Source organism: Fukomys damarensis, unplaced genomic scaffold (assembly GCF_012274545.1).
Source record: "Fukomys damarensis isolate Sample0158 unplaced genomic scaffold, DMR_v1.0_HiC HiC_scaffold_38, whole genome shotgun sequence".
Lineage (NCBI taxonomy): Eukaryota > Metazoa > Chordata > Mammalia > Rodentia > Bathyergidae > Fukomys > Fukomys damarensis.
In genome coordinates this window covers 3389490-3401734 of record NW_022900950.1, presented here as the reverse complement: position 1 = coordinate 3401734, position 12245 = coordinate 3389490, and the positions used below count along the sequence as shown (strand labels likewise).

The 12245-nt window shown below is 37.6% G+C and overlaps 1 protein-coding gene across 4 annotated transcripts in view; it reads left to right on the top strand.

Moving 5' to 3' along the window:
* Positions 1-12245, top strand: part of Sclt1 (sodium channel and clathrin linker 1) — a 168371-nt gene that overhangs the window by 130435 nt on the left and 25691 nt on the right. The window contains exon 18 of one of the 4 annotated variants that reach the window (XM_010618879.2): positions 4724-4964. The exons of the other annotated variants lie outside the window; for them this stretch is intronic. Within the exon in view, the coding sequence (XP_010617181.1) occupies positions 4724-4763 (40 nt within the window). The 3' untranslated portion in view covers positions 4764-4964. Of the gene's footprint in view, positions 1-4723; positions 4965-12245 lie in introns of those variants that run through there. 4 annotated transcript variants of the gene reach the window in all.

Sequence of the window (12245 nt, the reverse complement as noted above, 5' to 3'; positions counted from 1 at the left end):
AAAAAAAAAAAAAAAAAACCTCCTAAAATTAAAGACCCAGGCAAGAAATAGGCAAGAGAAATGAACAGATACTTCACAGAGGAGGAAATACAAATGGTCAACAAATAGGTGAAAGAATATTCAATATCTCTAGCCATTAAAGAAATGCAAATTAAAACAACACTGAGATTCCATCCTACTCTAAAAAGAATGGTAATCATTAGGAAGTCAAACAGTAACAAATGGTGAAGTAGCTGTGGTGAACAAGGAGGGTGGATTTTCACCCTCTTTTCATTGTTGGTGGGAATATAAGCTAGTACAACCATGATGGAAATCAATATGGAGCTTTCTCAAAGAACTGAAATTAGGGTTTCCATATGACCCAGCTAGCACCCTTCCAGGTATCTTCCCCAAAGAGCTTGAGTCATCATGCTACAGCGACACATGCACAACAATGTTTACAGCAACACGAAGTGTAACAGCTAAATCCTGGAAGCAGCCTATATACCCATCAACAGATGATTGGATAAAGAAAACGTAGTATCTATATATAATGGAACACTATGTGACTATAAAAAATGACAAATTTGAGACATTTGTAGGAAAATTAATGCACCCAAAAAATACAGACAGGAAAACTTAGAACTTACAGAGAAGCAGGAAAGAGGATCCACAATGCAGAGAAAAGAACAAAATACTCCGGCCTATCTTCCGAGCTCAGACTCACACAGCTCATGCAGAGAGGAACCTAGCTTCCAAGAAGTAAGGCGAGCACCAAGGAGTAGGAGATCCTGCCCACGGCCATTGTGAACTGCAGTAAACAGTGCGGGATTTTTCCTTGAAGGCGACTCCTTGGACATGCAGGCAACAGCTGCAAAGTGATTTAAGCGCAGGCACCCACCATATTACAACAGAGTGTTTAATCGAGTGTTGCTTAGGAAAGGGGTTGATTATTTAAATCTGGGTCTCACAACAAAAAACAACTTCACTTCAGGGCTCCCAATGTTACCCTCCCACAATGAGTGGACGAGAGACGGCTATAGGAGATGGCTGTCCAGATGGGACTCAGGCCAGTCCCCCATGGTGAGAAGCCAGGCCAGGCTTGAGATGTGCTCAGAAATGGCACAGGGTCTGAAAATGCCTGCTGGCGTTGAGTACTTAAACCCTTGTGCTGCTGCCTGCATCCAGCACAGATCTGAGACCTGACTGCCTTCCCCGTCAGCCAGTGTGAGCAAGGGCACATCGGTGTGGACCTGACTACCGCCTGGGGTAAACAGAGGGCCCTCTAGCACAGGAAGTACACCTCACAAATTCATAGGCTGTAAGGCTACAGGGAGAAAATAGTGACTTGCTGGACCCAAAACTATGGATCCTAGAAGGAAACTCATGCAAACATACAGAGAAAAAAAATTTTTTTCTGTATTTGGACTCTTTTCTGTCTTTTCTTGCTCCTTTTTTTTCTTTTGCTTTCTCTTTTTCTTTTTCTTTCTATTTTTTACTCTCCACATTGTTTCCTTTTTCTCCCCTTTTTGTTCTATCTTCTATGTCTTACCTTTTTTTGTTGCTTTCATTTAATTCTATAAATATCCTTTTCAATAGGATTCTTTTCACAATTTTCTTTTGTTTAATTTTTCAAATTTCTCTTCCCATCACCCCTATATTTTAATAGTATAGCCATTATTAAGCTTTATAAATCTTCGGATAGTTAACTGTGTTACTGCTGTTGAACTCTTTTCTGTCATTAGTGGAGTTAGAGTCACGTTCAGTGTATCAGTACACAGTCATATGCTATGTATCAGTATTTGGTTTGTCTTAATGTTTATACCATACTTAGAGATTTCTTTTGTAAGGTTAATGGTGGTATGATAATGGTTCTTATGGTGTGTCAGTTTGTCTTGGACGATACCACTATTGCTGATTTTCTTGATATTGCTAGGGGTGCCATAGTTATTTTCTCTTTTTTTTCCCCTCATTGAGTTTATTGGTACATTTTAGGTGTACAGTACAGTTACATTCATTATTGGGATCTTGTACCTCTACATGACAGGTCTTGATTCTCATTTTTTCCCCTTATCCCTGCCCTCCCTTCACCCTTCCACCTCTCCCCTTTGCAAACACTTCATTTCCATTTTTTCATTTTCTCATTTTTTTTCTTTTCCCTTATTACCTTTCCCCTATCCTTCCCACTTTTCCTACACCTACACCATTAGCCCCTTTCTTCCTATTTCACATTGTCAATTATCTCATTAGGATCTTATGTACTATTGTAGTTTTTTACACCAGAGAAAGTATTCGGTATTTACACGTCTGACTTATTTATTTCACTTAGGAGTATATCCTCAGTATGTATCCATTTTCCTATGAATGAATCTACTTTCCCATTCTTTATGGCTGAGTAATATTCCATTTTATAGAAAAACCACATCTTCTTTATCCAGTTTCCAACTGATGGGCAAATGGGCTGTTTCCAAGTTTGAGCTATTACAAACTGTGCCGCTATAAACATAGATGCACACATGTCATTGTGATATGATTCTTTTAATTCTTTTGGAAAGATACCCAGCAGAGGGATGACTGGGTCAAATGGAACCTTATTTTCTGTTTATATCGGTGCCTGGATTGCCTTGACATTAACAGTGCTGCAGTCCAATCCTGGATAACTGAGTGCTGCATCCTCCCCTCCCAAATAAACAGGAGGTCAGATCTTGGGATGGAGGCAACAGACTAGTTAGCCAAGCTACTGAGTACATCACTGAAAAGCAAACTGACTAAAGAGATTTCTGTACTAGTAACAGTCTTTCTCCTGTAAGTGACTGCAAACCTAAGCACAGAACAAAAGCAAACAGACAAAAACATGAGAAGACAAGGCATCAAAATGCCTCCCAAACTCCTGATGCCCCCAAAGCTGAGCCATGGTGCATGGGAAAGGAAAGCAAAAGCCACACAGGATATCAGAGGAGATTAATAAACAGATCAGTGAGGTGCCTGGCAGGCGCACACACCTGATGAGTGAGGGGTCTGTCACCCACCCTGTCTGCGTGGTCACAGCGACACATCGCAGGTGTGAGGAGCTCTGAATGCACCCAGAGCAGAGCAAGTGCTCATGCTGCAGTGCTCTGCTTGCTGTTCTAGTTACTCACTTTCATTCAATAATGCAGTAATGGTCTTGAGGGTGTTTTTTTCTTGTCTGTTTGGGTTTTTTTACATTTTCATCTCTTTAATGTTTTCTAGAGTTTTTAATGGGTTGGTTAATCTGAGTAATTCATTGTGCCTTTGATGAATCCAAACATACACTCTTTAAAAATATTCTACCTCATTTAGCACAGTAATCACTACATCTTGATGAAAAACAGGCTTTTGACAACTCATACACTATTCACATGTGTCTGTAGCCAAATACAGCATCCTGGGAGTTGATAGGGACTGTGGCTACAAAATAAATTACCAGAACTAGTTCAAGGAATTAGCATGGGGTCATTAAAACTAATGTTGCACTTATGCTACATATTACTATTCATTAAGAAACATTGTAATCAGTCTTACTATTATTTCTTGACTGGGTTTCCTTTTTATTAGAACATGTTAGTGATACTGAATGATGAGTTTTCTTTAGAATATTGGTATATGTATTAAACATATCTCAGTCATTTTCAGGCCCATTAAATCCTTTTCTCTTTCCTCTCCCCTCCCTTTAATTTCCTTCCCTTTTTCCAAAAGTCTGCTTTCTAGTTTCCTGTCATTTATCCATTATTTGTTTGTTTCTTTGTTTATGATTTAGCTCAACATGATGGTCATCAGTTCCATCCATTTTCCTGCAAATAACACAACTTCTTTAGGGCTGAATAATATTCCATTTTGTATACATACTGTTTCCTTGGTGGGGGATGGTACCAGGGATCAAACTCAGGACCTTGTGTTTGCAAGGCATTGTTTCTTTGTTTATGATTTAGCTCAACATGATGGTCATCAGTTCCATCCATTTTCCTGCAAATGACACAACTTCTTTAGGGCTGAATAATATTCCATTTTGTATACATACTATGTTTCCTTGGTAGGGGATGGTACCAGGGATCAAACTCAGGACCTTGTGTTTGCAAGGCATTTGCAGCACCACTGAGCTAAATCCCCAGCCCCTAATACCACATTTTCTTCATCCATTCATCTTTTGACAATGCTCTTGTATTTTTAACTGTGTTACCTTGTGTGATTTATGTTGAAGCCAGGTACAGATGAGGAGAGGCAAATATAAAGAGTTTTGCAGTTTATTATCATCACAGATCCCCAGAAAAACATAGCACACCACACAGGACCACTCAGAGGAAGCAACAGAGTCAATTACAAGGCAGAGGGAGGAGCTTTCCTTGTGGTTTCTGTGGGAGAGAGGTGATTGGTAAACATATTAGAAGTATCTGATTTGAATAACTTCAGTGGATGTGGAACACAGGACCTCTTCCTTTTGTCTAGTACCTGGCCCTGGGTGATTAGGTCAGGTGCATAATGGCTCAGAGTGTAGGAGCCCAACAGGTAGAGTGGGTGGAGTGTAGACTCAAGGGCTCCACCTTCTAGCCTGGACCTCAGGCTAGCATTTAAAAGCATTCTACAGTACCTTGAAGCAACATTTATCTGTGATTTGTTTTTTATCACAGCGTTGAAATGCTAGGCAGGAAGATGCCTTACATTGGCTGAGATCCTAAGAACATCTTGGGAACACGTCCTGTAGTTTTTCACTGTACTTCTTGCTTAGGGAGAGACTGCCCATGCAGAGGCTGTCCCGGAAAATTTAACAGGGAGAGAGAGAAGGGGAAGTAAAAGGATGAAGGTGTCTTGTGTACATGTAACAACTCCGCATGATGAATGGAATCATTGTGTCCTGCAAGTAAGTTACTAGTAAAGTTCTTTTTAATTTTTAAAGAAATCTAACATTCTCCTTTCTAGCATAATGGCTTTTTTATCTGTCATTGTGCTCTGATGATTAGAAACTGTACACCCACACAGAGAAAGCTTTTGTCACTTGGTTGATATTTTGTGATAAGTTTAAGACAAAAAGCAGACCCACCCTTTGTGATTCATATTACATTTGATTTCTCCATCATTCTCAGAAAAAAAGAATAAAATAGTTTGGTTTAACATTACCTTTGTGTTGAAAGTAACATGCAGATAATTCAAATTATCTGTAAGAATATAGAATGGAGAATAATGCAATGGCTGCTTTCATTAATATTATATATACTTGCTTTATTGTATAGTAAACTTACCTAAAAATATCTGAGTATCCTCTGATTCAGGGTTTTAGTTTCTCTTTAATAGTATTGATCAAGACTGTTAGCACCTTGACTATGTCTCTTCACTCTGTTAAGTTCAGAATTACACCATGGATTTTAGGGTGTTTCAGTTTGCAAACTTATATAAAAACATCCAAAACAAAGGCAGATACCTGAAAGCTCCCTTTTATTTTATAACAAACTAAGTGACAATTCTTTAAGTATCCTGCTGATTGCTAGAAACACAAGATGAATATTCTAAGGCCTTGACCTTCAGAAGTTTTTCTATTCTGTTACCCTTGGTTCTCCCTGCAAAATTTCTTATCAGTAATCATATTTTGTATTTATTGTTTTCACATTTTTTTCTTTTCTGTGTTCCCCAAGGGGATAAAGTGACTCGTCTCTTGTTCTCTGCTATATCCCTGTGCCCTAAAGCATTGTCTCTATCAGAACATAGTGTTAAGAGGGCAAATGGAAGCTAGTGTATTTTTTCAGTCACTGCTGCTTTCTTTTTCCAATTTGGATCCTTTCTGCAAACTTTAGCTTTTGAAACATATTTGAATTTTATAAACTATGATAATGTGCCCCAATGCTCAAGGCACCTCTCTAAGAAACTTGGATTCCCACAGTTATACCATTGTCTTGTGATGAAACTTGTTTTTCACAAACTTTTGAATGTGCATCTGATTCTAAGAATTGTTATGAAGACTGTTGATAACAAAGGAATATATAATCTGGGATGTAGGCATTACAGTAAGTTGAGTAAAAATCTGCTCGTAATCAAGATCGTATTTCCAAAGGAAAAATGTTACGCAGAACAATGTGGCTACATGCCAGGAGTAGTGGTATAGGCGCACGCCTGTAATCCCAGCCCTCGGGAGGCTGAGACAGGAGGATTGCTGCAAGTTCAAGGCCAGCTGAGCTACATAGTGAATTCAAGGCCAGCCTGAACTAAATAGTGAGACCCTATTTTAAGAAAACCAAAAAAGAAAAAAATATATATAGCTAGGGTTATATGTTTTTTAACTCCTAAAATCTAAATAAGTATACATTGGTCATATAACTTAGGCCTCTGTAAACTGCACATATGCCTGCAGACACCAGTCTCCCAGCAGTTACAGCACATAAATTTGTTGAATGAATATGAGTATATGAACATCAATATCTATGTGAATACAGCAGTCTATTGCATGGTGTTGAGTGCTTAAATAAGAATTCTCTGAATGTTTAAAGATGGTTTATTTGAGATTTTTCTAAAATGTGAATTTTTTGAAGGACTTTGCTAGCCAGCATTGTAGGGCTAAAGCAGAGTCCTTTCAGCTCACATTCTGGGACACAGTACTGACTGTCTGAGCAAGCAGAGTAGGTACCCCAGATAAAACCGATTTAAAGGCATTACCCCTACAAGCCCTGTGTCCAAAAGCCTTGTCAGTCCTGCTACTTACCATGATGCCATCATGACTTAATTCATTTGAACACAGAAAATTGTTTTCTAGAGAGACTTTTTGGTGGGGTGCACAAGCTACAGTGTCGATACTCTGGAAGTAGCTCCATAGTTTCCAGTCCCTGTGATCTGAAAAACCACCTGGATATGGTCCACAGAAGAATTAGGAGGCAGATTGTCCCGGGCGCCTCTCTCTACCTCCTTTCCTTCTTCACCAAAGTCGGTTACCAGACCGGGCTACTTCTGCCTCCATCACATTTTTCAAATCCACATCCCTTCATCGCCGCTACCCCTACCTCAGTTCGGGCGACCCTTGTCTCTGCTTGGCTTCAGGAGTTCTAAGCCTGTCTTCCTTTTTGCTAAGTCATTTTCCTCATTATTCCAGAAGTAACTTCTGTAACGAAATCCAGCCAATTCATTGTACTCCTCTGTCCCTCTCCAACACCTTTTCTGGAAGATTTGGCTACAGGAATTTATGATATGCCCTTGTGTATTTCTAATCACATTTATCATAGTTTTCCACTTTTTATTATTTTCTATTTAAGAAAGTTCCCCTTACTATAAACAGAATAAAAAATTAATATTACTACCACAGTTTAAAGTAAAACAAGTGCCCAGTGCTTTAAAAAAATTGTCATTAATATAATTGTTGTATGTGTTTTATGTGTCTTTTGGCCTGTTAATGTGTTTGTTTGTGTTGTATATATATATATGATAATTAACCTAATAAGGACTTAAAAGTAAATGAATCTTAAAAAAAGAAATAAATCTGGTGCTGGCAAAATAAAAGGGAAAGGAAAGAAAGGGAGAAAATAATTGAGATGTGTTATGCACATGTGTGTCCCAGTTCCTTACACTCAGTGTAATCGTTATGTACTGCAAACAGGAACTGGCAAAATTAAAAGTTTTTTAAAAGAGAAAAAAATAGTTGTTAGTTAATAAGCCAGCCAGTCACTTCTCTTTGTTAAACAGCAAGATGGTGGCATGCTTCAGATTCTGAGAATTTACTCCGCACATGTATCCAGTGAAGAATCATTTCTTTTAAAAGTCAACAGTAGTGAACAAAACAGTTAAAAATCCCTGCCCTCAAAAACCTCATATTCCAATAGAAAAGACAAAAAAAGATGAGAAATTAAATGGAATATGGTAATGATCAGTGCTATAGAGAAAAGTCACGAAAGGGAGAGTAGCAGTTTATTTTTAAAAGAACAGAGCTTTTCAAGGGGTTAGAGGGAATAGTCTTTGCCCGTCCTCTCTTGTCCTCCTCTTTGTCCCTCTTCTCGCTTTCTGTTTCCTTATCAGAAGACAGCCCAGGTTACATCTGACTCATTCTTCTCTCTCCCTTCCCCAGTTCAGCTCAGGGTGGTTGGCAAAAATGCACAGTACTGCCAGGTGCTCTCCCTTCAAGCTGATGATCACAAAGGGCTGGGGGTGGTAGAACACTTACCCAGCATCCCAGCAACAACAAAAAATGTTCACAAAGTAAGGCCTTCATGCTGCAGGTGGTTATTCTGTATATTTACTGTCTCTGATGATTATTTCATACCCTGTTCTCTCCCCTCAATTTTTTTTGCAACACCTCCCTCCTCATCATTTTCAGGTGGTGACCTCAGTTCCTATTTACATAGGGAAAGAGAAAATGTCAGAAGAGAGTTTCCACAATTTTGCATCTGCATTTATAGTCTTCAGTGCATCTGTTCCCGTCTACTCTTCTGCAAAAATAAACTGACCATGCTCAAAGATAAGGGCAGACTCTTCATTTCTCCCTCAATTCCATTTCTGCCTCCTTGTTGGATTATCAGTTACATACAAAGTTTTTTTAGGTTTTTTTTTTTTTTTTTTTTTTTTTTGGTACAGGGAATCGAACTCGGGTCTTTGCATTTGCAAGGCAGGTGGCAGAACCACTAAGCTAAATCCCAAGCCCAATACAAAGAATCTTAAAAAAAAAAAAATTATCATGAAAATAGAATGCTTAGAGAGAGCATCATGAAGTAGTTAGCTGCCCTAAGAGAAAAATAAATAGAAATAATCTTTGGAATAAACAGTTTCAAACAAACCAACCAATCTGCTAAGTAGAATTTCTACTTAAATAAAATCTTGGTTTCTAAATTTATGTAGTTATTCCACCAGTGCTGACCAGGTACGCCCAGCAGATCACATTAGGTAAAAAGCACTGCCACACCTAAGTCATAAAAATAACAGTTTGTTCCAGGGATGTAGCTCAGGGGCACCGCACCTACCTGACAAGCACAAGGTCCTGAATTCAATTGCTGGTACCACACAAAACAAAATGAACAACAGTTTGTATCTTGACTCCAGGTATGTACTTGAATCCAATAAATATAGCTAGCATTCTTATCTTTTTTGTTTCAAAATTTACCTCATTTTCTGCCAAGACTTAAAAACTAAGTCTAGATTAAATGATATCCCAAACCCTAAATAAATTAAAGCTACCCAATTTTTAGTAATTTGATAATTATTTTTTACCTTTTAGATAAAAGAAAAGAGGAAATGGAATATTTCCTTTGAAATCAAGAAAGTAATATCACACTTCACGTCAAATATAAGTAAGGTTATTATTTTTCTTATATTAGGCAATTTTTAAAGAGGCTGTTACATCAATACAAAAGTGAAAAACATATCCATACTGCAAGAAACACTACATTCTTAGTTGAGTCAAATTATAATACACTAATTGAAGTTCACCTTGATACCAAGTTTTGGGCAATTTGGGGGGGGCGGGTACCAGGATCAAACTCAGGACCTTGTACTTGCAAGGCAGGCAGTGGCACCACTGAGCTAAATCCCTGGCCCTAGGCAAATTAATTTTTACTTTTAATAAATTATCTTATTTCTGTTACTATTTCTGTGAATCTAAACTTACTAAATTTGACTTGTTTGTATGTCACTGCTAAAGACTACATTGTTCTTAAAGCTTATGAATGGCTAAAAATTAATATGAAATTTACAAATCATCCATATGGCACAAGTAACATGCATTAAGTTCATTTCATTTTCAATTTACAAAGAATCCTAGAAAGCTGCCCTACCAAAATATTTTTCATCTTTTATGCATACCTTGACTGACTTTTTTAGGTATTGAAAATCATGTTAAATTCATAGTTATCAACAGACTTAAATATTAAACTATTAGAAAACAATTTTAAAGGTCTAATTTTTTTCCTATATTTGAGTAACTGATTTTAGCTCATATTGTAGAAGTCAATTGCAATGCATAAAAAGAATATTAGATTCAGATCTCAGGTCTGCCGTACTTAATTTCTCCAGGCCTCAGTTTTATCAGCTATAAGAATAAAAAGTACATTAGCTTGCCACATATTTATGAAATAGTATAAATATCAAAATATCCAGTCATCTCATAAACTATAAAATATCATCCAAATATTACACATTATTATTAAAACTAGAAATAGTCTATATCCGGATTTGTTTGTTGTTTTTAAATTAAATTACTGTCTCTGAATTGCCAGTCCTTGAATGTCCTTGAGATATTTCAACTTTTCCATTCTTATTATAATCTTATCTTTCAAGTTTAAATAGATATTATTATTGTTGCTTTTCCTCCTGTCATTCTACTTCAGGGTAATATAATTTTTAATAAATCCATAAATAATTACGCAGGGAAAAAAATCCTCCTTTGAATGCTCTAATGCTCTAAGACATTAGAAAATGAGCCAGAATTTTCTGGCCACTACAATTTTTGTTTTTAATGACCATTTGGAGCTTTGTCTCAGGGATTAGAGCACTGTTGCAGGTTTTGTTTCTTTGTTTTGTTTGGAGGTGGCTGTGGATTGAACCCTGGCCTTGTACATGCTAAGTTCATACTCTACCACTGAGCTATACCTCCAGCCCTCTGTTCTTATTAAAAAATCCCATGTGCTGTGACATTTTGGATAGGTTGATAGTTTAAGAAGGTTGATTATCTCTTATCAAAAATGCTTGGGAGCATAAGTTATTGGAATTTGGGTTTTTCAAATTTTGAAAAATTTCCATATATATATATATAAAATGAGATATCTTGAGGGTGGGACCCAAGTCGAAGATGAAATTTTAATTTGTGTTTCTTATACACTGCTTCAGTTACTTTTCTTTTGCTGAGATAATGTACCTGACACCCACAAGTTAAGGGAGGAAAGGTTATTTGGTTTACAGTTCATAGAGGTTTAGACCCTAGTTGGCTGGCTGAAAGGCAGGGTGCCACATAGCCCAGGAGCACCACAGAGGAAAAGCACATAAAGACAGCAGAAAGCAAGGGACCTTAACAGCATCTTTCTGCCCCTTTTATCTTACCCAGACTACTTAGGGCAGGTAGCACTCACACCTTAATCCTAGTGCCTTTGAGCCTAGCATGAATCAATTCCAGCTTCACACACTCTAGACCCAGCCACCTCTGAAAAGCCCACACGTGTGACAAGAGGCTTTGAGGAACATCCAAACACAAGCTATAACATGCACCATATACACCTAGCCTGAAGGTACGTTTAGTACATCTACATTTTTACTGCAACCCATCACATGAAATCAGTATGGAATTTTCCACTGGTGGCATCATATGGATGCTCAAAAAGTTTTGGATTTTGGGGTATTTCGGATTTGGGTTAGAGGTGCTCAACCTGTACTTAAAAGTAAATTGGTTATCAAAAATAAAATAAGCTGGACGTGGTGGTGCAAGCCTGTAATCCCAGCACTCGGGAGGTTGAGGCAGGAGGATTGCTGTGAGTTCGAAACCAGCCTGGGCTACATAGTGAGTTCCAGGTTTGTCTCAACTATATGATGAGACCCTGTCTCAAAACAAACAAAGCAATAAAATAGATTACATTCTTCACATATTTGGAAATTTCTAGATGCAGTCTTCCTTTTTAAAACATCTTTTAGGGCCAGGGATTTAGCTGAGTGGTTCCGCCGCCTGCTTTGCAATCACAAGGTCCCAAGTTCAATCCCCTAAAAAAAAAAAAAAAAAAAAAAAACTTTTGAAAAAGGAATAATTATGTTTAAGTTAAATTTTTTTATTACATGATAATTACATTAAAAATATAGCAATATGACAAAGGATTACATTCTATTAAAGTAATGCTATTCCACAAGATTCTTGAATTAGCTGGGCGTGGTGGCGCATGCCTGTAATCCCAGCACTTGGGAGGCTGAGGCAGGAGTATCGCTGTGAGTTCGAGACCAACCTGGGCTACATAGTGAGTTCCAGTTCAGTCTCAACTACATAGTGAGACCCTGTCTCAAAAAAAAAAAAAATGATTCTTGAATTAGGATTATTCCCTTTCAGAAAATAATTATTTGCCTATCAATGATGTAAAACTGTCAGATACTTACGCATATAGAGACAGGTAGCATAGCATTGCAGAGAAGAAAACGGAGAGGTTACTCAAAGCTGAATTTAATCCCATGCAGCTCCAACCCTTTATATCTGCCCATTAACCCCATATGTTGCTATGAAGCTTTATTTATATGATGGCAAATATAAAGTATTTACTCCATGCTCAGCATTTTAAATATGTAGAAAGCCTTTATAAGTGCTAAGAGATTGT